The following is a 27,021-nucleotide window of genomic DNA, read 5'->3' as shown; positions in this document are numbered from 1 at the left end:
ACATGCTACAACCAAAATGGGGTCACCCAGCTTTCCACACGTCCTGAACGGCAAACACACACATCCTTGTGTTAATGAGATGCAGGAATTCCCTAAGTGTCAGTCTTTACTGCACCACTCACATTGTATCCCTGCAGCGAGAGGCTCAGGATGAGCAGGAGAACACAATTACAGGGGTCTGTGTGTAATAGATCGGTGCAGCGCTGTATTAGGGGGGTCTGCAGCGAGATTGCCGGGGTGCACATCGGACCAGCGCCCCACCCCGCACTCACCTCACACTATGTTCCTCTCCAAAACGGGTTGTTGGGAGATAAAACGCTGGAACCCGAAGGATTCAAGGTCCAATGTGGTAAATCGCCCGTTGTTCAGTATCTCTGCTACCGCGCGGCCCACGGCCGGAGCCTGCTGCAAGCCGTGCCCGCTGAACCCACAGGCGAAGTAAAGGTTCTGCACCAGCGGGTGGATGCCGATGACGCCATTCTGGTCGTACGTGTTGTAGTCGTAGTACCCGGCCCAGGCCGACTTCACCTGCACGAGAGACACCGTGTCATTATGGACGACCCGAAGAGCCGCGACGGCTCCCACTTCTGGCAAAGTTCTGCAACTTCTAATTACTTTGTGACCTACTCATCAAGAATGGCGCTTTGTCCACAAAATCCACCGAGCCCAACCACCCCCCCGCTATAAGATCCACCGAGCTCAACCACCCCCCCGCTACAAGATCCACCGAGCTCGACAACCGCCCGCTATAAGATCCACCGAGCTCAACCACCCCCCCGCTATAAGATCCACCGAGCCCGACAACCGCCCGCTATAAGATCCACCGAGCTCAACCACCCCCCCGCTATAAGATCCACCGAGCTCAACCACCCCCCCGCTACAAGATCCACCGAGCCCGACAACCGCCCGCTATAAGATCCACCGAGCTCAACCACCCCCCCGCTATAAGATCCACCGAGCTCAACCACCCCCCCGCTATAAGATCCACCGAGCTCAACCACCCCCCCGCTATAAGATCCACCGAGCCCGACAACCGCCCGCTATAAGATCCACCGAGCTCAACCACCCCCCCGCTACAAGATCCACCGAGCTCAACCACCCCCCCGCTACAAGATCCACCGAGCTCGACAACCGCCCGCTATAAGATCCACCGAGCTCAACCACCCCCCCGCTATAAGATCCACCGAGCCCGACAACCGCCCGCTATAAGATCCACCGAGCTCAACCACCCCCCCGCTATAAGATCCAAAGAGCTCAACCACCCCCCCGCTACAAGATCCACCGAGCCCGACAACCGCCCGCTATAAGATCCACCGAGCTCAACCACCCCCCCCGCTATAAGATCCACCGAGCTCAACCACCCCCCCTCGCTATAAGATCCACCGAGCCCAACCACCCCGTGCAATAAGATCCACCGAGCCCGACAACCCCCCCGCTATAAGATCCATCGAGCCCGACCACCCCCCTGCTATAAGATCCACCGAGCCCGACAACCGCCCGCTATAAGATCCACCGAGCCCGACAACCGCCCGCTATAAGATCCACCGAGCTCAACCACCCCCCCGCTACAAGATCCACCGAGCTCGACAACCGCCCGCTATAAGATCCACCGAGCTCAACCACCCCCCCGCTATAAGATCCACCGAGCCCGACAACCGCCCGCTATAAGATCCACCGAGCTCAACCACCCCCCCGCTATAAGATCCACCGAGCTCAACCACCCCCCCGCTACAAGATCCACCGAGCCCGACAACCGCCCGCTATAAGATCCACCGAGCTCAACCACCCCCCCGCTATAAGATCCACCGAGCTCAACCACCCCCCCGCTACAAGATCCACCGAGCTCGACAACCGCCCGCTATAAGATCCACCGAGCTCAACCACCCCCCCGCTATAAGATCCACCGAGCCCGACAACCGCCCGCTATAAGATCCACCGAGCTCAACCACCCCCCCGCTATAAGATCCACCGAGCTCAACCACCCCCCCGCTACAAGATCCACCGAGCCCGACAACCGCCCGCTATAAGATCCACCGAGCTCAACCACCCCCCCGCTATAAGATCCACCGAGCTCAACCACCCCCCCGCTATAAGATCCACCGAGCTCAACCACCCCCCCCCGCTATAAGATCCACCGAGCCCGACCACCCCGCTATAAGATCCATCGAGCCCGACCACCCCGCTATAAGATCCACCGAGCCCGACCACACCCCCCCTCTGTAAGATCCACCGACCCCGACCACCCCCAGCTATAACAGAAATATGGTGCGCACATTGCTATACACTACGTGGGCTGGGCAATACGCTACGTGGGCTGTGTTATACACTAGACTGTGCTATATTTTTCTGCTGTATCTGTGCATCATGAATCGTGGCATGTGTTAAAGAGGGGGGCCCACTGAGACTCTTTCGCCCGGGGCCCTCAAAAACCTGGAGCCGGCCCTGGCTTCACTGATTGTTCGCGGTCGGCCGGGCATGACCAATCATCGACAGTCGCAGTCCGCCCGCGAATTGGTGCGGAATTTGAACCATGCTTCGCTAATTGGTCGCGGCCGGCCGAATCCTGTGTATAAATTGCATTATTCTGAAAACTTCATAAATAAACTACATACATATTCTAGAATACCCGATGCGTTAGATTCGGGCCACCCTCTAGTTCCTTATAATGATTATTGGGGATTCCAGAGAGAGATGATGGGAGAGATGATGGAAACATCCACAGGACCACGGCTTCACCCTGCCAGTGACCTTGGACGTACCTTCAAGGACTCGAATAGCGGCACTCTGTGCGCCAGGAGCGGCCAGACCTTCTGATGGAAATACTCGTGGTCCACGTCCAGATTACTGGTGTCCGGCTCCTCCTCCTACGCACAAGGATATTACTGCAGTGTGTCCTCCACCGCTGCTGCCTCCTCGCACGCAGACGCCACTTACCTCCGGGGGAGAGAGGCCCCCGATGTAGTTTCCCCCCATCCCCTCCCTCCTGAAATAAACCCCAGAGCTGTCGATCAGCATCGGGCAGTCCAGGCCGGGGCCATCGGGACAGTGGAACATGTAGATGTATCTGGAGAAGTCAAATGATTCCACATAAAAATGGTGCCGAGAAACATCTGAGCGGGACGATGAGGATGATAATACCTCTTTCTGGGCTCTACAGGAAGCTTGACTTCTTCATAGGTGCCCGGCTTCCCGCAGCCAATCCCAACCATGTCGGCCACTTTCGAAGACCAGGCGCCGGCGGCATTGACGACCGCCATACAGTCCACAGGCTGGTTCTCCAAACTGTTCTGTGTCTGGACCTGGAAAATATCAGGATATCCATGTGGAGACAAAGAGGGGGTTCTGGGGTCAGCAAGTGCCCTAGTCCACTGGCCCAAGACAGCATGGACCAGGGATCATCCCACCGAACACCCGCTCTCCTTTCACCGTGGATGTAATACTTTTCAGACACCATAGGGTGAGGGTAACATAGTGTGGCAATACTTTATTGAGCCACAAAATAGACAAGTAACACATACAACAGTCCCAGCAAAATACTCCAAGATGGTGCACATTACAGAGTCTCACCCTTCCACTGACTTGCTGGGATAAGATCAGCTGAAACTTCACAGCTTCCAGGGCCGACTACCCCACCTGTGACCTGCACAGAGAGGAGGTAACGACGAGCGTAGGAAGATGACAGTCCATTCAGGTACAATTCCAGGTGACCGGAGGGTCACAACCTGGCTATTCAGAACATCTCCATGAAGCAAGGTGACCGGTGGGTTCCAATCCTGGCTTTCTCCAAATATATCCATAGTTCCAGGTGACCGGTGGGTCCAAATCCGGACTACCCCAACGTATCCATGGTTTAGTGATGGTCAATGGAGCAGATCTGTATTCTTCCAGCTGGGGCTGTGGTCCCCTAAGCTGGCATCCTGTAGAATGTCAACTTTGTGACCCTCATGATGGAGCCATGATGTCTTGGTGTTCCTGGTTGTGGTTTTGTAAATAGTTTCTGGTTCTTTAGATCTCTTGGATGTCTGGATGTACATTGTTACAGAGGCATATCCTCTTTATAGTTCACAACTGTTCTTCAAGCTGTTATTCATCAGTCAGGGGGAAGGGGTGTTAAGATTAACTCGCATTGTTTGAGTATTTAGTTTATCCTTCAATGTTTGCAAATGAATACATGGCATGGCCTCCTATAATGTGTAATCAACATATCAGTGACTCTGCATCCCTATTTTACAAAGATAACAGTACAATAAACTGTTGGAGCTGATATAAGAGATAAATATCCATCTATTTACAAATATCAATTTAACCTACGAGAAGAGTCAAAACTTCAGACTCGACCAATTGAAGAAAGAAAAATTCAAAAGTCAACATATAGATAACAGTCTATTCTTCCTGGCATACTGAAAATTAGCTAGATGTCTATTAAGGTAAAATGCTGTGTCGTCACAGTCCATAATAATAAAAAAAAATCTGAAATAAACCTAATTAATCTCAGCAATCACATAAATTTGACATTCGGAATATACTCACAATAACTTGTTTGATTATTTTACAGGTCACCGGTTCGCCGTCCGCCGTCATCATTTCTTGTTTCATGTACTTGAAACCTATTGACAGTAATATTTTATTAGAAGTTCAGGCATTCTGGTATATGTAGTTCTACGCCAGCGGCTGCAGCATAATGCAGAACACATTGTATAATGCAGAGCGATTGCAGTGCTGCTACCCACTGGTCATTACTGGTGCTGCATGTGTTAATATTTGGTGATTTTTGACCTCCACTTTCCCCTTATTTATCTTACATTAGGTGGATATAATTAGGGTTCATTTGCCAAAAGCTCTGCCATTGGCTAAGGACAAGCAGGAGAGAACAAGCACAAAGATCTGGGTCATACCTGTCCCTACAGGACCAATGGTGACACTGCTGAGTGCGGCACTCACCTGCCACCTCCCCGTGGCAATGTAAGACGCCCATGGACATGGCCTTACGCCTGAGAGCACTGAGCAGCAACCAGGGATCGAACCAGCCCTCGTTCTCCAGCCCTGAAAACAAAACCACAGTGAGTGCAGTAATCCAGAACCTGCTGCTCTGACCCAGAGCAGAGCGGCCCTCACCATAAGAGGCGAGCGCCACGTCCTGCGTATGGAGCCACGGAAACTTCCTCTTCAGCTGATCCGGAGAGAGTAGCGTCACCTTGGCCCCCTGCTCCCTGCGGTGCGAGAAAGTAACAAAGGGTCACCAGGGCAATACCCCGAATTCAGGGGTCCCTGCCTGTCTGCTCCTGGGAAAGCCAGACAACCCCCGGGGGCTGCAGGTGCGGCGCTGAGTGACACCCACTTGTGACAACCCACCCAGTGACAGGAGGAGCGGCCATCCTGAGTGACACCCACTGGTGACAACCCACCTAGTGACAGGAGGAGCGGCCATCCTGAGTGACACCCACTGGTGACAACCCCTGGAGACAGGAGGAGCGGCCATCCTGAGTGACACCCACTGGTGACAACCCCTGGAGACTGGAGGAGCGGCCATCCTGAGTGACACCCACTGGTGACAACCCACCTAGTGACTGGAGGAGCGGCCATCCTGAGTGACACCCACTGGTGACAACCCCTGGAGACAGGAGGAGCGGCCATCCTGAGTGACACCCACTGGTGACAACCCCTGGAGACAGGAGGAGCGGCCATCCTGAGTGACACCCACTGGTGACAACCCCTGGAGACTGGAGGAGCGGCCATCCTGAGTGACACCCACTGGTGACAACCCACCTAGTGACTGGAGGAGCGGCCATCCTGAGTGACACCCACTGGTGACAACCCCTGGAGACAGGAGGAGCGGCCATCCTGAGTGACACCCACTGGTGACAACCCCTGGAGACTGGAGGAGCGGCCATCCTGAGTGACACCCACTGGTGACAACCCACCTAGTGACTGGAGGAGCGGCCGTCCTGAGTGACACCCACTGGTGACAACCCACCCAGTGACTGGAGGAGCGGCCATCCTGAGTGACACCCACTGGTGACAACCCCCGGAGACTGGAGGAGCGGCCATCCTGAGTGGCATGCACTGGTGACAACCCACCTAGTGACAGGAGGAGCGGCCATCCTGAGTGACACCCACTGATGACTAACCCACCTAGTGACAGGAGGAGCCGCCATCCTGAGTGACACCCACTGGTAACAACCCACCTAGTGATAGGAGGAGCGGCCATCCTGAGTGACACCCACTGATGACTAACCCACCTAGTGACAGGAGGAGCCGCCATCCTGAGTGACACCCACTGGTAACAACCCACCTAGTGATAGGAGGAGCGGCCATCCTGAGTGACACCCACTGGTGACAACCCCTGGAGACTGGAGGAGCGGCCATCCTGAGTGACACCCACTGGTGACAACCCACCTAGTGACAGGAGGAGCGGCCATCCTGAGTGACACCCACTGGTGACAACCCCTGGAGACTGGAGGAGCGGCCATCCTGAGTGACACCCACTGGTGACAACCCACCTAGTGACTGGAGGAGCGGCCATCCTGAGTGACACCCACTGGTGACAACCCCTGGAGACAGGAGGAGCGGCCATCCTGAGTGACACCCACTGGTGACAACCCCTGGAGACTGGAGGAGCGGCCATCCTGAGTGACACCCACTGGTGACAACCCCCGGAGACTGGAGGAGCGGCCATCCTGAGTGGCATGCACTGGTGACAACCCACCTAGTGACTAGAAGAGCGGCCGTCCTGAGTGACACCCACTGGTGACAACCCACCTAGTGACAGGAGGAGCGGCCATCCTGAGTGACACCCACTGATGACTAACCCACCTAGTGACAGGAGGAGCGGCCATCCTGAGTGACACCCACTGATGACTAACCCACCTAGTGACTGGAGGAGCGGCCGTGCTGAGTGACACCCACTGGTGACAACCTCCTGGGGACTGGAGGAGCGGCCATCCTGAGTGACACCCACTGGTGACAACCCCTGGAGACTGGAGGAGCGGCCATCCTGAGTGACACCCACTGGTGACAACCCCCGGAGACTGGAGGAGCGGCCATCCTGAGTGGCATGCACTGGTGACAACCCACCTAGTGACTAGAAGAGCGGCCGTCCTGAGTGACACCCACTGATGACTAACCCACCTAGTGACAGGAGGAGCGGCCATCCTGAGTGACACCCACTGGTGACAACCCACCTAGTGACTGGAGGAGCGGCCGTCCTGAGTGACACCCACTGGTGACAACCCACCCAGTGACTGGAGGAGCGGCCATCCTGAGTGACACCCACTGGTGACAACCCCTGGAGACAGGAGGAGCGGCCATCCTGAGTGACACCCACTGGTGACAACCCCTGGAGACTGGAGGAGCGGCCATCCTGAGTGACACCCACTGGTGACAACCCCTGGAGACAGGAGGAGCGGCCATCCTGAGTGACACCCACTGGTGACAACCCACCCAGTGACTGGAGGAGCGGCCATCCTGAGTGACACCCACTGGTGACAACCCCTGGAGACAGGAGGAGCGGCCATCCTGAGTGACACCCACTGGTGACAACCCCTGGAGACTGGAGGAGCGGCCATCCTGAGTGACACCCACTGGTGACAACCCCTGGAGACTGGAGGAGCGGCCATCCTGAGTGACACCCACTAGTCACAACCCCCGGAGACTGGAGGAGCGGCCATCCTGAGTGGCATGCACTGGTGACAACCCACCTAGTGACTAGAAGAGCGGCCGTCCTGAGTGACACCCACTGGTGACAACCCACCTAGTGACAGGAGGAGCGGCCATCCTGAGTGACACCCACTGATGACTAACCCACCTAGTGACAGGAGGAGCCGCCATCCTGAGTGACACCCACTGGTAACAACCCACCTAGTGACAGGAGGAGCGGCCATCCTGAGTGACACCCACTGGTGACAACCCACCTAGTGACAGGAGGAGCGGCCATCCTGAGTGACACCCACTGGTGACAACCCACCTAGTGACAGGAGGAGCGGCCATCCCGAGTGACACCCACTGGTGACAAACCCCCGGAGACTGGAGGAGCGGCCATCCTGAGTGACACCCACTGGTGACTAACTCACCTAGTGACTGGAGGAGCCGCCATCCTGAGTGACACCCACTGGTGACTAACACATCTAGTGACAGGAGGAGCCGCCATCCTGAGTGACACCCACTGGTGACAACCCACCTAGTGACAGGAGGAGCGGCCATCCCGAGTGACACCCACTGGTGACAAACCCCCGGAGACTGGAGGAGCGGCCATCCTGAGTGACACCCACTGGTGACTAACTCACCTAGTGACAGGAGGAGCCGCCATCCTGAGTGACACCCACTGGTGACTAACCCATCTAGTGACAGGAGGAGCCGCCATCCTGAGTGACACCCACTGGTGACAAACCCCCGGAGACTGGAGGAGCGGCCATCCTGAGTGACACCCACTGGTGACTAACCCATCTAGTGACAGGAGGAGCCGCCATCCTGAGTGACACCCACTGGTGACAACCCACCTAGTGACAGGAGGAGCGGCCATCCTGAGTGACACCCACTGGTGACAACCCACCTAGTGACAGGAGGAGCGGCCATCCTGAGTGACACCCACTCGTGACAACCCACCTAGTGACAGGAGGAGCGGCCATCCCGAGTGACACCCACTGGTGACAAACCCCCGGAGACTGGAGGAGCGGCCATCCTGAGTGACACCCACTGGTGACAACCCACCTAGTGACAGGAGGAGCCGCCATCCTGAGTGACACCCACTGGTGACAACCCACCTAGTGACAGGAGGAGCGGCCATCCTGAGTGGCATGCACTGGTGACAAACCCACAGAGACTGGAGGAGCGGCCATCCTGAGTGACACCCACTGGTGACAACCCCCAGGGACTGGAGGAGCGGCCATCCTGAGTGACACCCACTGGTGACAACAGCTTCACGCTGAAAACTCCATCCCTGCTCTCAGAGAGGACGTACCGACTACTTCAGACGCCGGGGGGGCAGTAAACCCACCCTACACTCTCCACCATCAACTCTGCTGCACATATACCAGAAAGTACCCCGGACCTGGGCGATACATTGTAACAAACCCTCCAGACAGTGGAGATGTGCAGCTCAGAGAGGACTGTCCACACTGGATACAACTGTAACAAACCCTCAGCGAGTGTCAGGTCTTGTTATATAAACGAGGAGGTTTCCATGATACCACAACTTACAGAAGAATGGAGCGGCCCTGGTACCACAACCACCATCATCCCCACCCAGTACCTCTGCACTCGGTAATTTTCCTCCAGGATCTCGGCTCCTTTGTCACTGGACAGGAAGAGGTACCCCGAGGGGTTAAACTGAATGTCAATGGGGTCTTCATTTATAATACCCAAGTACTCCTGGAATAAGAGACATGGGGGTCTGAGGAGGGTCCAAGATACAGGACAAGTCATGTATGTACACAGTGACTGTACCAGCAGAATAGGGAGTGCAGCTCTGGAGTATAATATAGGATGTAATCAGGATCAGTAATGTAATGTATGTACACAGTGACTGCACCAGCAGAATAGTGAGTGCAGCACTGGGGTATAATACAGGATGTAACTCAGGATCAGTAATGTAATGTATGTACACAGTGACTGCACCAGGAGAATAGTGAGTGCAGCTCTGGAGTATAATACAGGATGTAACTCAGGATCAGTAATGTAATGTATGTACACAGTGACTGCACCAGCAGAATAGTGAGTGCAGCACTGGGGTATAATACAGGATGTAACTCAGGATCAGTAATGTAATGTATGTACACAGTGACTGCACCAGGAGAATAGTGAGTGCAGCTCTGGAGTATAATACAGGATGTAACTCAGGATCAGTAATGTAATGTATGTACACAGTGACTGCACCAGCAGAATAGTGAGTGCAGCACTGGGGTATAATACAGGATGTAACTCAGGATCAGTAATGTAATGTATGTACACAGTGACTGCACCAGCAGAATAGTGAGTGCAGCTCTGGAGTATAATACAGGATGTAACTCAGGATCAGTAATGTAATGTATGTACACAGTGACTGCACCAGCAGAATAGTGAGTGCAGCACTGGGGTATAATACAGGATGTAACTCAGGATCAGTAATGTAATGTATGTACACAGTGACTGCACCAGCAGAATAGTGACTGCAGCTCTGGAGTATAATACAGGATGTAACTCAGGATCAGTAATGTAATGTATGTACACAGTGACTGCACCAGCAGAATAGTGAGTGCAGCACTGGGGTATAATACAGGATGTAACTCAGGATCAGTAATGTAATGTATGTACACAGTGACTGCACCAGCAGAATAGTGAGTGCAGCTCTGGGGTATAATATAGGACGTAACTCAGGATCAGTAATGTAATGTATGTACACAGTGACTGCACCTTCAGAGTAGTGAGTGCAGCTCAGCTGCTGCTCATTGTGTTGATTGTGGGTGCGGTCGCTGCTGAACCTGCAGTGTGCTCCTGAGCTCCAGAGAACCACCACCTCTCCACCTGGGGACCTGCTCTCTCTCTTACCCAGGGAGGGAGTGGGTTTCCTGGGATGAGTGAAGGAGCCAAGTCCCAGGCTTCTGCTTCCCTGACCAGGCTGGCGGGGGGCAAAAGGAACCAGCAACCAGCCTGCACATCAGAGGATTCGGGGGTGAGACGCTCCACCAGGAGTCGCAGCAATGTGGCTCCTACTCCCCCCAGGTCTGCAGAGACCCAGAGAAGCCGCAAGGCTTCCATGGAGGAGAAGCCTGCTAGCGTGCAAGATGGCGGCCCTTCCGGAGGAAAGCTGAGTGCTCACGGAGGTGAGGCCGACCTCACTGAGGAGGGTTGGGCGCTGCAGAGACCCCGGGAGTCTGTGTCCACCTATGCCTCCCGAGTCATGAGCCACCTCCGTGAGTATGAAGATGCTAGCAAGACCTTGAGAAGGCTTCGGGAGGAGCTGCGCTGCACAAGCGCTAAAGCTGCAGGCGCCTCCAGACCCAGGAAGACGCAATTCCAGGCGGAGGTAAAGATTCTGAAGCTTGAAATTAATGACCTGGAGGTAAGAAAAGCATTTATTCGAGAAAAAAGTGGACCATTTAAAGAAAAGCTTATAAATGAAGACAGATTCAGAGAAATGGCTGATAACAGAGAGCAAAGGCAGATGGGGCTGCAGCCTGAGTGCCAGGTGGATGATGATGATGAGGAGGAGGATGACCAGCAGAAAGCTCCACCTGGCAGCCCTCTTAGTCACTCAGAGGCCACGTGCAGCGAGCTCCCTGCTGGACAGGCGACAATGACATCTCGTCGCAGTTCTGCTGGCTCTGGGGAGGACAGTGACATCGGCCAGGGAGGGGCGCTAATGGCAGAGATCAAGCTGCTGGAGTCCCCAGTGTGCCTTCAGAACTTCCATCTTGGTGATGATTTACCAGAGGAGGCACCTGGGGGCCAGAAGAAAAAGGCAAAGAAAACCACCAAGCCAAAGCTGCAGGAAGCGGTAAGCTATGTATATGCCCCCCTCCCTGTACCCCCTGAGTCGGCTGCAGGGTCAGCTCGCTGTATAAGCCCCGTTGCCCAGCCCAGCCCGGGTTCTGCTGTGGATCCGATGCAAAGGCGCGGGGAGATTACAGAGCACGGTAATGAGGCGCAGAGCTCCGTCTCTGCTTGTAGTAGTGGGGACGTAGCAGCAGGTGCATCAGCCGAAAGGCTGGACAGTGAGGGCGGCCCGGTGGCGGGCATACGATCAGGCCACGATACTGTGGTCCGCTCCTCAGTGGGAGGGGGGAGCGGCCCGGTGTCGGGAGCAGCTCCGGTAGCCTCGGTGCCCCTGAATACTGTTGCCGCTGATCACTTAGTTGAGGGGCGGCGGCAGTGTGAGGGGGTTACCGGGGCTGGGAATTCCGGTCTTCCCAAAGTCCTATTTTGTGTTGGTGCCGCTGGTCAACAAGATCCTGATGCTAAGGATCAGCTGTGCCCCACAGCAGCTAAAGATCAACGACGACTGGTAGCAACCATGAAGCAGCGGAAAATATTAACTAATGATGCGGAGGGCACACAAAAAAACAGGGGTGAGGTCACCTCCAGTTCTGTGGAGGAGACTCAGCCCCTTGTGCCTGATGATGCGGAGGCCAAAGTGTCACCCCCTGTTGTCACTGGTCCAGCAGGAGTGAATGTGGTGGTGGGTATGGATGCAGAAAACTCTTTGTCTAGTGGTGTGGTTGCTGGTTTGGTAGAGGGTGAGGGGGTTATGGAGGTGGGTAATGGTGATGCTGATGGTGTGGATGTGGTCACTGGTCCGGTTGCCCCCCCGGTGGTGGCAGCGCCTGTCAGGAGTTATGCCGCTGTCACCTCCGGGGGAAATAGGGCATCCTCCTCGTCTCCGGGCTCTGGGGACGGCATGTTGCAACGGCGTCTCCTGGAGGCTCTAAAGAGGGGAGAGAGATCACTAATAGTAGAGGGTCGAGAGGTTGATCTATCCTTCTGGATAGAGAGGCATGGCCTCGGGGCCTTCCGAGAGCAAAGAGGGGGGGATACAGTGTGGTCCCTCCCAACAGCCGGGCCGGGTAGTGTGCGTAGGAATGTGGTCCGTCTTCAGTGGAGGGGCAATGATGCGTGTCCTCCAAGGTCTAAAGTTGTGGAGCTCCTGCTGAGGATGGGCTTCAGTGCGATTGACATCTACGCCTTGATACATCCCTATTCCACACCTAATTTTGATGTCAGCTTTGTTCGGCCGGAGGGGCTTGAGCTCTTCTGGTCGAACTATGAGTTGACAAAAAATGAGCCCGGCTGGCGAGACTTTGCCGTTCAGGTGGTGTCTCGCCAAAACCAAGTCAAGAAAGTGACCGTGATGACTTGTAACGAGTCACTTTCTTGTTATGACATGACGTGGCTTGGCCGGTATGGAGAGGTGGTAGAAATGCCAAAGAAAAACCGTGACGAGTTTGGTATCTGGTCAGGGGCCTGGACGTTTATGGTAAAACTTAAGCGTTCAGGTGGTACGGTTGCCCACATACCATCATCTGCCTTCCTGGGTAGGGATCGTATCCTGGTCTTCTACCAGGGGCAACCGAAGCTCTGTCACAAGTGCGGCGACCCCACACACTTCAGCGCAAACTGCACTGTGCAGAAGTGTGCATTGTGTGGGGATATCGGCCATCTTGCTGCATCTTGTGTGGAGATTAGGTGTCACCTGTGTGGTGAGTTAGGTCACCCATTCAGCCGTTGTCCTCGCTCCTTCGCTAACGCAGTCGTGACCCCGGTGGGAGAAAGCCGTGAGGCTGATTCTGCTGGGGAAGGGACTAGCAGGGGTGAGGGAGCTGAGGGGCCAAGGAAGAAAAGCAATAAAAAGACGCCTGCACAGCTAAGGCGTCTAGACAAGCGCAGACAGGATAGGGAGCTGGGCGAGCCTCGTACTACTGGGGCGGCCCCTGTCCTGGATGCCAGTCTTGCTGCTGAGGCCCCGAGGGATGATGAGTTGGATGAGGAGGTCAGGAGGATCCACAGGGAGGAAAGTGCCACTGCCTCAGAGTCCTCCCATTATGAAAGTATGGATGAGGATAATAGGCAGTGGCTAGAGGACAAGCGTAAGCTCGGCACCAAAAAGAAGAGAAAGAAGGGAGATAAAACATCTTCTCCCGCTCTGACCAAGGTACCTAAGGAAGGAAAAACAGACTCCCCTCTGGTTGGTCTTTCTAACCGGTTCCAAGCCCTTGAAAACATCTCTTCCTCTGAGGAGGAAGCTGAGGGTGAGGTTCTGGCTTCGGCGGGGCTCACAGGGGACGCCAAGTCTCCTCCATCTGGGAATGTAAGATCCTTGGAGGGAGGGACTGGCCTAGAGTCCGGAGACGAGGACGAAAAAAATTAAAAAACACGTGGGTATGGATACCTCATTGTCATTAAAGAGGGGGAAGGATTCCTCCTCTGAGGCAGAGGATAAGGGGAGTGGGAAAAAGAAAGCCATCTAACTCAATCACCAGTGATGGCGGTACCCACTCCGTTGACGCTGGCGTCCATTAATGTCGCCAGCATAAAGTCAAATACAGCCAGATTTGCGGCCTTTGATTTTCTCAGCCGGGTTGAAGCTGACATTTTCTTTTTGCAAGAGACCAGGCTGCCAAACATGGCAGATGTGTTTAAAGCTAAGAGGGAGTGGAGACTCGGGCCCTCCTATTGGTCTCTTGCGGCCGAGCCTTATAGCGGAGTGGCGGTCCTTTTTACCGCACCGGTGGAATGCCGACGGGTTATTGAGTTAGAAATGGGGAGGTGCCTGATCTTAGATGTCCTCATGAAGGGACAAGAGCTCCGGCTCATCAACATTTATGGTCCCCAATCTAAGTGGGACCGGAAGTGTCTCTTCATGAGGATCAAGCCCTACCTTTTTACAAGTCGGCAGGTTGTCTTTGGAGGGGACTTCAATGCTGTCACGAGGCCCCGAGATAGAGGAGGTTCCAGAGACAAGCTGACTTATGATAGCGTCGCCCTTAATAGTATAGCTAGTGAGGCTCGCCTGGTGGATGTCCACATTCGGCATACCCCAGGCCACGAGGGGTTCACCTATCATAGAGGTAACTGTAGGTCCAGAATAGATAGGTTTTATTTAAAGGAGGAAGCTGTCTCTTCAGCAGTGTTTGTTGTTGAGGTGGAGTTCTCCGACCACTGTTTAATTTTGTTTTCTCTGAATGTTACAGAGACCCTCCGGATGGGAAGAGGCTTTTGGAGGCTCAATTCGTCTCTCTTGGAAGAAGCGGAGATAAAACAGTCCTTTGAGGAATTTCTTCAGGGCCAGGTACCATTACTGGATCTTTGTAGTAGTAAGTCAGAGTGGTGGGAGATGTTTAAGGAAAGGGTGGCGAGATTCTTCCGCCAGCTCTCGAGCCTCAGGAGTCTGAACAGGTACCGTCTGTATCAGGGTCTGAGGAGGAAACTCGAGCATCTTGTCTCAACTGGAGGTAGCCGCGAGGAGATCTCCAGAGTGAAATCTTTGCTTATGAGGTGTCAGTACGATAGACACGCATCTTTGGTTTTTGAGAGGGATTACGGGAAGTACCGCTCACCCGACCCTTACAGAAACTGCAGGATGTCAGTGAATAGTAAAGTGGTTACAGGACTGGTCGACACTGCGGGGTCCCTGAGACGATCCAGATCAGGGATCCTGGAGGTTGTCAGATCCTTCTACTCGCACCTCTTGGGGAAGAGGGATCTTGATTGGGATGAGATGTCGGCTTTCCTGGCTGAAGCTGTCCCCGAACCAGGGGTAGACCCCTCTCTTGACGTTTTGACAGAAATGATCAGGGAAGAGGAAGTTCAGTTGGCGATTGAAGGGCTTGCCCCCCAAAAAAAATCGCCTGGTCCAGATGGCTTAACATCTGAATTCTATAAGACCTTTAAGGACGTTTTGGTTCCCCTCTTGACTGAGGTATTCAATGAGTGTCTTTCCTCGGGCACTCTGCCGAAGTCAATGAGGAGGTCTGCTCTGATCATCTTGTCAAAGGGTAAGGACCCGTCTTGCATTGGGAACTGGCGTCCCATAGCGCTTCTCAATGCAGACAGGAAGGTTCTGGCAAAGGTGCTGTTTAATCGGCTGGTGAAATTTGCATCCCGACTCCTTTCGGGGGCCCAGCATTGCTCTGTTCCAGGCCGCAGCACATTTAGTGCTGTGCTCAGTGTCCGAGAGGCAGTGGAGTAGGGTAGGGCTGGTCACTGGAAGGGGTACATGCTGTCACTGGACCAGGCAAAAGCGTTTGATCGGGTTAATCATGAGTACCTCTGGTCCGTCCTTCTGAGATATGGCCTGCCCGGGGGGTTTGTTGATTGGCTTAAGACCTTGTACGGTGGGGCAGAGAGTTTCCCGCTTGTGAATGGTTGGATTGGCAGCTCTTTTGAGGTTGGGTCCGGTGTTCGCCAGGGTTGTCCCTTGAGCCCGCTGCTGTATGTGTTTGCGATTGACCCTCTTCTTAGGAGGGTGGAGCGTGGACCGTTGGCCGGGATCGGGATGGACCGGGCAGCACCGGAAGCCACTCTGAGGGTGGTGGCGTATGCCGATGATGTCACTGTGTTTGTTTCCTCTCATGAGGAGGCAGGGTGGCTGATGTCAGAGGTAGATCGCTACTCGGAGGCATCCGGGTCCAAGATCAACCGGGATAAGTGTGAGAGTCTCTGGCTGGGAGGAGGAGATCCTGGTTTTGATCTCCCGGACACCCTTCCGGGACCCAAAGTCTCTGCAAAAGTCCTTGGCATCGAATTTGGCCAGGGGGATTACCCCAAACAAAATTGGGACAGCAGGCTAGAGATCGCCACTCAGAAGGTGAACCAATGGAAGGGTTGGTCTTTGACCCTAAGGGAAAGGGTAAACCTGATCAAAACTTACCTGCTCCCTTTACTGATTTATCTTGGCAGTGTATGCATCTTGCCGGAATCTCTCTGGACTCGGGTCTACAGTTTGTTCTTCCAACTGTTATGGGGGAATAGACTGAACCTGGTCAAGAGGGAGGTTACTTACCGTACGAGGAGACTAGGAGGGTTGGGTATGGTCAACCCTGTGGTATTCCTTGTGGATACCTTCATTAAGATCAATATCGCAAACCTCTGGAAAGAGAGGGCTCCTCCGTGGGTATTCTCCTGTAGGGGATGGTTTCAGCCTTTCTTCCAGGAATGGGAGACAGGAGGGCAAGTGAAGGATCTTCGCACACCGCATGGACATCTTCCGGCTTACGCTACCTTGGTTCTGAAGGTAATTCGTCGGTGGGGTCTAGGAATGTGGGAGATCAGGACTCTGCCAAGGAAACTCCTTGACAATAGGGTTCTGTTGACCCATTTCCAGAGGCCTCTGGCGCTCAGGGACTGCCCAAGTCGGGATCTTGGGGTGGGTTTGCATCTTTTGAATTCTATCAGGATCCCCTCGACGTTTTGGGACTTAGCTTGGCGCTGCTTCCATGGGAAACTGTGTGTGAGGGACAATCTGAAGTGTAGGAGCTCTGAGGACAGGAATTGTCCTCGGGAGCATTGTGGTACCTTGCTGGAAAGCATGGACCACTTCCTGCTTCATTGTCCCTTCAACACAGAGGTGTACAACAGGGTGGGCGCCTTCATTGGCTGGTCTCAGCTGGCCGGTCTCTCCTATGCGGAATGGGCCTATGGAGCATTCGGAGACCTTGGTGGTCGGGACCGCTGCACCTTATTTCTAGTTAGCGCAGTGGTTAGGTATCACACGTGGAACGCATGGTGCTTAGTATCGACGCAACGAAAAATCCTCCCAGTGGAAGATGTGTTTAGGACCATACTCGGTGACCTGGTGAAGGTGCGCTCTCTGGAGTATGGGAGATTGGGCGCACGGAGGGCCGCTCTCCTCTGGAGGGGCTTTTCTTTTAGTGTGCCCTAGTCTGGTCATCTCCTTTCCTGGTGGTGGGCTGCTGCTGACACTGTAGATTTTTGTTTTGTTTGATCATTATACAGTGATGTAGGGCTGCAGGCGCCGAACTTGGGCTTCGTGATGTGTAATTATTGTGGTGTGTGCTGCTGTATATAATGTATATATTGTATATAGGGATATAGAATTGGGTGTAGGTGTTAGGTTGGGTGGTGGGAAAAGGGGGGAGGTGGGATTATCTTGTAGGACTATAGGACACTGGGTTGTTTGGGGGAAAACTGGCACTGCCTCATCTGGCCTATGGACGTTGGACATGGACTGAGGCATGAGACGCAGGACCAGCTCTCAGGTCAGTGCGGGGTTTTGGGAATGGAGGATATCTTAGTATTGTATATATTTGTAGTTATTTTATTTAAAAAAAAATAAAAAAAAGTTCATGTATATAGTTTTTGTTTGCCATTGTTTATTTTATTTGTTATTATTATTTTTGTTTGGTGACCAGACCAGAAGGTCAAAGTAGTTATTCTGTATATACTGTATAATATGTGTGAGAGGAGAGAATGAGCGGCTGGACCAGTGTTCAGTATACTGATTATTTTCTGGCTAATATTTTTGTTATGTTTTCTGCTATTATTATTGTTATGTTTTTCATTTTTATAATAAAAGATCTACAGGATGTAACTCAGGATCAGTAATGTAATGTATGTACACAGTGACTGCACCAGTAGAATAGGGAGTGCAGCTCTGGAGTATAATATAGGATGTAATCAGGATCAGTAATGTAATGTATGTACACAGTGACTGCACCAAGAGAATAGTGAGTGCAGCTCTGGAGTATAATACAGGATGTAACTCAGGATCAGTAATGTAATGTATGTACACAGTGACTGCACCAGCAGAATAGTGAGTGCAGCACTGGGGTATAATACAGGATGTAACTCAGGATCAGTAATGTAATGTATGTACACAGTGACTGCACCAGCAGAATAGTGAGTGCAGCTCTGGGGTATAATACAGGATGTAACTCAGGATCAGTAATGTAATGTATGTACACAGTGACTGCACCAGGAGAATAGTGAGTGCAGCACTGGGGTATAATACAGGATGTAACTCAGGATCAGTAATGTATGTACACAGTGACTACACCAGCAGAATAGTGAGTGCAGCTCTGGGGTATAATACAGGATGTAACTCAGGATCAGGATCAGTAATGTATGTACACAGTGACTACACCAGCAGAATAGTGAGTGCAGCTCTGGGGTATAATACAGGATGTAACTCAGGATCAGTAATGTAATGTATGTACACAGTGAGTGCACCAGCAGAATAGTGAGTGCAGCTCTGGGGTATAATACAGGATGTAACTCAGGATCAGTAATGTAATGTATGTACACAGTGACTGCACCAGGAGAATAGTGAGTGCAGCTCTGGAGTATAATACAGGATGTAACTCAGGATCAGTAATGTAATGTATGTACACAGTGACTGCACCAGGAGAATAGTGAGTGCAGCTCTGGAGTATAATACAGGATGTAACTCAGGATCAGTAATGTATGTACACAGTGACTGTACCAGCAGAATAGTGAGTGCAGCTCTGGAGTATAATATAGGATGTAACTCAGGATCAGTAATGTAATGTATGTACACAGTGACTGCACCAGCAGAATAGTGAGTGCAGCTCTGGAGTATAATACAGGATGTAACTCAGGGTCAGTAATGTAATGTATGTGCACAGTGACTGCACCAGCAGAATAGTGAGTGCAGCTCTGGAGTATAACACAGGATGTAACTCAGGATCAGTAATGTATGTGCACAGTGACTGCACCAGCAGAATAGTGAGTGCAGCTCTGGGGTATAATACAGGATGTAAGTCAGGATCAGTAATGTAATGTATGTACACAGTGACTGCAGCAGCAGAATAGTGAGTGCAGCTCTGGAGGATAATACAGGAGGTAACTCAGGGTCAGTAATGTAATGTATGTACACAGTGACTGCAGCAGCAGAATAGTGAGCGCAGCTCTGGTGCAATGTGACTGTACTGTTCTTTAGCTTATGTTACAGTACTGTCATCTTACATTAATGTTGCGCAGAAAATGGGCTCCAAACAGCGACATCTGGATGTTTTCCGGTCGGGAGAATTGCTGCCGGATGCCGCCTGCCGAGAGAACGGTGGAGGCGTGAGTGTACTAGGGGTGAGATAAGAGAGGGCATTATTGTTACCATGGTCCACTGGGATGAATCACGTACACAGCATTCAGGGCGTACACTATATTACAAATAGCAGGGTCACAGGCGCACAGACCACCCAACAGCTGTCAGCGGGGCATCGTATGTGGGCGGATGAGCACCTCAGATTCCAGTAGATGACACATAATAGACAAGTGCTATTCCCCGCTGTAAGGCTGTGTGCACACGTTGCTGATTTTTCGCGGTTTTTCTCGTGTTTTTTTTTGCGATAAAAACACAAAAGAACAGCATACCATATGCATCCCATCATTTAGAATGAATTCTGCAATTTTTGTGCACATGATGCGGTTTTTTTCTACAAAAAAAACGCATCGCGGTAAAAAAAACGCAGCATGTTCGTTAATTTTGCGGGTTTTTTTTTGCAGATTTCCCACTATAAAATGCATTGGGAAATGTCCGGAAAAAAAACACACCAAAAAACGCGGTAAAAACGCATCAAAAACGCATGCAGATTTCTTGCAGAAAATTTCAGGTTTTTCTCAGGAATTTTCTGCAAGAAATCCTGAATGTGTGCACACAGCCTGACAGACACACGGGCCCCAGAATCTGCGCGGACAGGTTATAATCTGAATGTTATGATAACGTGACGGCGGAGGACGATCCGGTCTGCACGTGTCACGCACAGCCGTAGGGTGAGACTCACGGTCGGGTCGCGCTCCACCACCAGCACCTTGTACGCTCTGTTCTTCGTCTGCATTTTCATCAGCCAATAGGCAACTGCCCAGCCCATGACTCCACCCCCTACAATGACGATGTCCGCGTGTTCTGGCGGCAGATGGTCCATGGATTTGAGTGGCGACCAGTCGCTGCCCGGCAGAGCGTCCCGCACTTTATTGTGGATCTTCTGCATCTCACTGGTCAGAACTGGGAGGAAAACAGAGAAATAACAAAGGAAATCACCGGGGGCGGGGCTGACAACCTCTCACACAGGGTACAAAGGCAGGTTGTCAGCAGTGATAGATGAGGGGGCGGGGCTGACAACCTCTCTACATGATACACAGGCTGGTTGTCAGCAGTAATAGATGAGGGGGCGGGGCTGACAACCTCTCTACATGATATACAGGCTGGTTGTCAGCAGTGATAGATGAGGGGGCGGGGCTGACAACCTCTCTACATGATATACAGGCTGGTTGTCAGCAGTAATAGATGAGGGGGCGGGGCTGACAACCTCTCTACATGATATACAGGCTGGTTGTCAGCAGTGATAGATGAGGGGGCGGGGCTGACAACCTCTCTACATGATATACAGGCTGGTTGTCAGCAGTGATAGATGAGGGGGCGGGGCTGACAACCTCTCACATGTATACAGGCTGGTTGTCAGCAGTAATAGATGAGGGGGCGGGGCTGACAACCTCTCACATGTATACAGGCTGGTTGTCAGCAGTGATAGATGAGGGGGCGGGGCCGACAACCTCTCTACATGATACACAGGCTGGTTGTCAGCAGTGATAGATGAGAGGGCGGGGCTGACAACCTCTCACATGTATACAGGCTGGTTGTCAGCAGTGATAGATGAGGGGGCGGGGCTGACAACCTCTCACATGATACACAGGCTGGTTGTCAGCAGTGATAGATGAGAGGGCGGGGCTGACAACCTCTCACATGTATACAGGCTGGTTGTCAGCAGTGATAGATGAGGGGGCGGGGCTGACAACCTCTCACATGTATACAGGCTGGTTGTCAGCAGTGATAGATGAGGGGGCGGGGCTGACAACCTCTCACATGTATACAGGCTGGTTGTCAGCAGTGATAGATGAGGGGGCGGGGCTGACAACCTCTCACATGTATACAGGCTGGTTGTCAGCAGTGATAGATGAGGGGGCGGGGCTGACAACCTCTCTACATGATACACAGGCTGGTTGTCAGCAGTGATAGATGAGAGGGCGGGGCTGACAACCTCTCACATGTATACAGGCTGGTTGTCAGCAGTGATAGATGAGGGGGCGGGGCCGACAACCTCTCTACATGATACACAGGCTGGTTGTCAGCAGTGATAGATGAGGGGGCGGGGCTGACAACCTCTCACATGTATACAGGCTGGTTGTCAGCAGTGATAGATGAGGGGGCGGGGCTGACAACCTCTCATGTATACAGGCTGGTTGTCAGCAGTGATAGATGAGGGGGTGGGGCTGACAACCTCTCTACATGATATACAGGCAGGTTGTCAGCAGTGATAGATGATGAGCTGGTGCCGTAGTATATGGTGCGTGGTCTCCTGCCTGATCACAGGTCATTATATCAGTGATGTCATCACCGGGGGCGGGGCTGACAACCTCTCTACATGATACACAGGCTGGTTGTCAGCAGTGATAGATGAGGGGGCGGGGCTGACAACCTCTCACATGTATACAGGCTGGTTGTCAGCAGCGATAGATGATGAGCTGGTGTCGTAGTATATGGTGCGTGGTCTCCTGCCTGATCACAGGTCATTATATCAGTGATGTCATCACTGGGGGCGGGGCTGACAACCTCTCTACATGATATACAGGCAGGTTGTCAGCAGTGATAGATGAGGGGGCGGGGCTGACAACCTCTCTACATGATATACAGGCAGGTTGTCAGCAGTGATAGATGATGAGCTGGTGTCGTAGTATACGGTGCGTGGTCTCCTGCCTGATCACAGGTCATTATATCAGTGATGTCATCACTGGGGGCGGGGCTGACAACCTCTCTACATGATATACAGGCAGGTTGTCAGCAGTGATAGATGAGGGGGCGGGGCTGACAACCTCTCTACATGATATACAGGCTGGTTGTCAGCAGTGATAGATGATGAGCTGGTGTCGTAGTATACGGTGCGTGGTCTCCTGCCTGATCACAGGTCATTATATCAGTGATGTCATCACTGGGGGCGGGGCTGACAACCTCTCTACATGATACACAGGCTGGTTGTCAGCAGGGACTTTTTTCCAGAATTGATATATTGAACTTGTGACAGATAAACAGCCGGTGATTGTTTATAACGGGTTTAGGCATTAACTATCAATATTAAGCAATAACCAGAGATAACTCTTGCACAGTCAGCGGCGTTGTCAGCAGTTGTGACAGCTCGTTACCCAACGGGGTTAATACAAGATAACGAGTCGTCATGTGACAATATTTCCCCAGTAATGATCCTGACAACCTGCGAGGACGCCGTGCAGACTCTCATGTCGGTTGTCACAGAACTTTACTACAATCAGATGCCACAAAGTGACAATAAATAAAGAGAATAATGGCAGCGAGTGCGTCCTGTTATTACAGTGCGGGGAAGAGGCAAGGGGGCGACGTGACGGGACGACCCCACAGGTGACAGAATAATCCAAGCAGAGCGTCCAATGGGGACAGGGATGGAGCACTGCAGAATGTGACGGCGACATATCAGCGACTGACAGGAATCTGATGCCACATTGTATCACCCAGGATTCATATAACGCAGCCCTCACTGCAGTGTAACCATATAGTGAACACAGGGTCGGCAGTCACCACTCACACTGTATATATCCTACATTGTGGGGGTCTCTGCAGTCACCGCTCACACTGTATATATCCTACATTGTGGGGGTCTCTGCAGTCACCACTCACACTGTATATATCCTACATTGTGGGGGTCTCTGCAGTCACCGCTCACACTGTATATATCCTACATTGTGGGGGTCGGCAGTCACCACTCACACTGTATATATCCTACATTGTGGGGGTCTCTGCAGTCACCGCTCACACTGTATATATCCTACATTGTGGGGGTCTCTGCAGTCACCACTCACACTGTATATATCCTACATTGTGGGGGTCTCTGCAGTCACCGCTCACACTGTATATATCCTACATTGTGGGGGTCTCTGCAGTCACCGCTCACACTGTATATATCCTACATTGTGGGGGTCTCTGCAGTCACCGCTCACACTGTATATATCCTACATTGTGGGGGTCTCTGCAGTCACCACTCACACTGTATATATCCTACATTGTGGGGGTCTCTGCAGTCACCGCTCACACTGTATATATCCTACATTGTGGGGGTCTCTGCAGTCACCACTCACACTGTATATATCCTACATTGTGGGGGTCTCTGCAGTCACCGCTCACACTGTATATATCCTACATTGTGGGGGTCTCTGCAGTCACCGCTCACACTGTATATATCCTACATTGTGGGGGTCTCTGCAGTCACCGCTCACACTGTATATATCCTACATTGTGGGGGTCTCTGCAGTCACCACTCACACTGTATATATCCTACATTGTGGGGGTCGCTGCAGTCACCGCTCACACTGTATATATCCTACATTGTGGGGGTCTCTGCAGTCACCGCTCACACTGTATATATCCTACATTGTGGGGGTCTCTGCAGTCACCGCTCACACTGTATATATCCTACATTGTGGGGGTCTCTGCAGTCACCGCTCACACTGTATATATCCTACATTGTGGGGGTCTCTGCAGTCACCGCTCACACTGTATATATCCTACATTGTGGGGGTCTCTGCAGTCACCGCTCACACTGTATATATCCTACATTGTGGGGGTCTCTGCAGTCACCGCTCACACTGTATATATCCTACATTGTGGGGGTCTCTGCAGTCACCACTCACACTGTATATATCCTACATTGTGGGGGTCTCTGCAGTCACCGCTCACACTCTATATATCCTACATTGTGGGGTCGGCAGTCACCACTCACACTGTATATATCCTACATTGTGGGGGTCTCTGCAGTCACCGCTCACACTCTATATATCCTACATTGTGGGGTCGCTGCAGTCACCGCTCACACTGTATATATCCTACATTGTGGGGGTCACCGCTCACACTGTATATATCCTACATTGTGGGGGTCTCTGCAGTCACCGCTCACACTCTATATATCCTACATTGTGGGGTCGCTGCAGTCACCGCTCACACTGTATATATCCTACATTGTGGGGTCTGCAGTCACCGCTCACACTGTATATATCCTACATTGTGGGGTCTGCAGTCACCGCTCACACTGTATATATCCTACATTGTGGGGGTCGCTGCAGTCACCGCTCACACTGTATATATCCTACATTGTGGGGGTCTCTGCAGTCACCGCTCACACTGTATATATCCTACATTGTGGGGGTCTCTGCAGTCACCGCTCACACTGTATATATCCTACATTGTGGGGGTCTCTGCAGTCACCGCTCACACTGTGTATATCCTTCATTGTGGGGGTCGGCAGTCACCACTCACACTGTATATATCCTACATTGTGGGGGTCTCTGCAGTCACCGCTCACACTGTATATATCCTACATTGTGGGGGTCTCTGCAGTCACCGCTCACACTGTGTATATCCTACATTGTGGGGGTCTCTGCAGTCACCGCTCACACTGTATATATCCTACATTGTGGGGGTCTCTGCAGTCACCGCTCACACTGTATATATCCTACATTGTGGGGGTCTCTGCAGTCACCGCTCACACTGTATATATCCTACATTGTGGGGGTCTGCAGTCACCGCTCACACTGTATATATCCTACATTGTGGGGGTCTCTGCAGTCACCGCTCACACTGTATATATCCTACATTGTGGGGGTCTGCAGTCACCGCTCACACTGTATATATCCTACATTGTGGGGGTCTCTGCAGTCACCGCTCACACTGTATATATCCTACATTGTGGGGGTCTGCAGTCACCGCTCACACTGTATATATCCTACATTGTGGGGGTCTCTGCAGTCACCTCTCACACTGTATATATCCTTCATTGTGGGGGTCTCTGCAGTCACCGCTCACACTGTATATATCCTTCATTGTGGGGGTCTCTGCAGTCACCGATCACACTGTATATATCCTTCATTGTGGGGGTCTCTGCAGTCACCTCTCACACTGTAGATATCCTTCATTGTGGGGGTCTCTGCAGTCACCGCTCACACTCTATATATCCTACATTGTGGGGTCTCTGCAGTCACCGCTCACACTGTATATATCCTACATTGTGGGGGTCGCTGCAGTCACCGCTCACACTGTATATATCCTTCATTGTGGGGGTCTCTGCAGTCACCGATCACACTGTATATATCCTACATTGTGGGGGTCGCTGCAGTCACCGCTCACACTGTATATATCCTTCATTGTGGGGGTCTGCAGTCACCGCTCACACTGTATATATCCTACATTGTGGGGGTCGCTGCAGTCACCGCTCACACTGTATATATCCTACATTGTGGGGGTCTCTGCAGTCACCGATTACACTGTATATATCCTACATTGTGGGGGTCGCTGCAGTCACCGCTCACACTGTATATATCCTACACTGTGGGGTCTCTGCAGTCACCGCTCACACTGTATATATCCTACATTGTGGGGGTCGCTGCAGTCACCGCTCACACTGTATATATCCTACACTGTGGGGTCTCTGCAGTCACCGCTCACACTGTATATATCCTACATTGTGGGGGTCGCTGCAGTCACCGCTCACACTGTATATATCCTACACTGTGGGGTCTCTGCAGTCACCGCTCACACTCTATATATCCTACATTGTGGGGTCTCTGCAGTCACCGCTCACACTGTATATATCCTACATTGTGGGGGTCGCTGCAGTCACCGCTCACACTGTATATATCCTTCATTGTGGGGGTCTCTGCAGTCACCGATCACACTGTATATATCCTACATTGTGGGGGTCGCTGCAGTCACCGCTCACACTGTATATATCCTACATTGTGGGGGTCTCTGCAGTCACCGCTCACACTGTATATATCCTTCATTGTGGGGGTCTGCAGTCACCGCTCACACTGTATATATCCTACATTGTGGGGGTCGCTGCAGTCACCGCTCACACTGTATATATCCTTCATTGTGGGGGTCTGCAGTCACCGCTCACACTGTATATATCCTACATTGTGGGGGTCTCTGCAGTCACCGATTACACTGTATATATCCTACATTGTGGGGGTCGCTGCAGTCACCGCTCACACTGTATATATCCTACACTGTGGGGTCTCTGCAGTCACCGCTCACACTGTATATATCCTACACTGTGGGGTCTCTGCAGTCACCGCTCACACTGTATATATCCTACATTGTGGGGGTCTCTGCAGTCACCGCTCACACTGTATATATCCTACATTGTGGGGGTCGCTGCAGTCACCGCTCACACTGTATATATCCTTCATTGTGGGGGTCTCTGCAGTCACCGCTCACACTGTATATATCCTTCATTGTGGGGGGTCGCTTACTTTTGGTGAAGTCATCCTCCTTCAGTAAAGCTGTGGATGTCCTGAAGCCCCTGTGTGCCGCTGCTGTGGCCCCCAGAGCAGGGCCCCCGCGGTTCAGCAGCCGCAGCGCTCCAGTCCTGCACACCCTGCTCACACTCATAGCTCTGCAGTGACTGTGGTGCTGGTGAGTGACCACACAGCCGATAGAGAACTTTTTACATTCTGTGACATCATCAGGGAGCGTCGTGCTGACAGCCAATCAGAGCA

At 52.4% G+C, this 27,021-nt stretch overlaps 1 protein-coding gene across 1 annotated transcript in view; it reads right to left on the bottom strand.

Annotated features, from left to right (window-relative positions):
* The window catches only part of FOXRED1 (FAD dependent oxidoreductase domain containing 1), a 28,596-nt gene extending 1,591 nt beyond the window's left edge, over positions 1 to 27,005 (bottom strand). Inside the window, exons 1-11 of the mRNA XM_069741626.1 lie at positions 26,776 to 27,005; positions 20,229 to 20,449; positions 19,414 to 19,524; positions 9,248 to 9,366; positions 5,116 to 5,210; positions 4,942 to 5,043; positions 4,531 to 4,607; positions 3,139 to 3,299; positions 2,935 to 3,064; positions 2,760 to 2,864; positions 273 to 528 (exon numbers count right to left, since the gene is read on the bottom strand). Of these exons, the coding sequence (XP_069597727.1) occupies positions 274 to 528; positions 2,760 to 2,864; positions 2,935 to 3,064; positions 3,139 to 3,299; positions 4,531 to 4,607; positions 4,942 to 5,043; positions 5,116 to 5,210; positions 9,248 to 9,366; positions 19,414 to 19,524; positions 20,229 to 20,449; positions 26,776 to 26,914 (1,515 nt within the window). The 5' untranslated portion in view covers positions 26,915 to 27,005 and the 3' untranslated portion in view covers position 273. The remainder of the gene's footprint in view (positions 1 to 272; positions 529 to 2,759; positions 2,865 to 2,934; positions 3,065 to 3,138; positions 3,300 to 4,530; positions 4,608 to 4,941; positions 5,044 to 5,115; positions 5,211 to 9,247; positions 9,367 to 19,413; positions 19,525 to 20,228; positions 20,450 to 26,775) is intronic.
* Between the last annotated feature and the right edge of the window lie 16 nt (positions 27,006 to 27,021).

The sequence above is a fragment of the Ranitomeya imitator genome, chromosome 10 (assembly GCF_032444005.1).
Source record: "Ranitomeya imitator isolate aRanImi1 chromosome 10, aRanImi1.pri, whole genome shotgun sequence".
Classification (NCBI taxonomy): Eukaryota; Metazoa; Chordata; class Amphibia; order Anura; family Dendrobatidae; genus Ranitomeya; species Ranitomeya imitator.
This window is presented reverse-complemented; position numbering and strand designations above follow the sequence as displayed.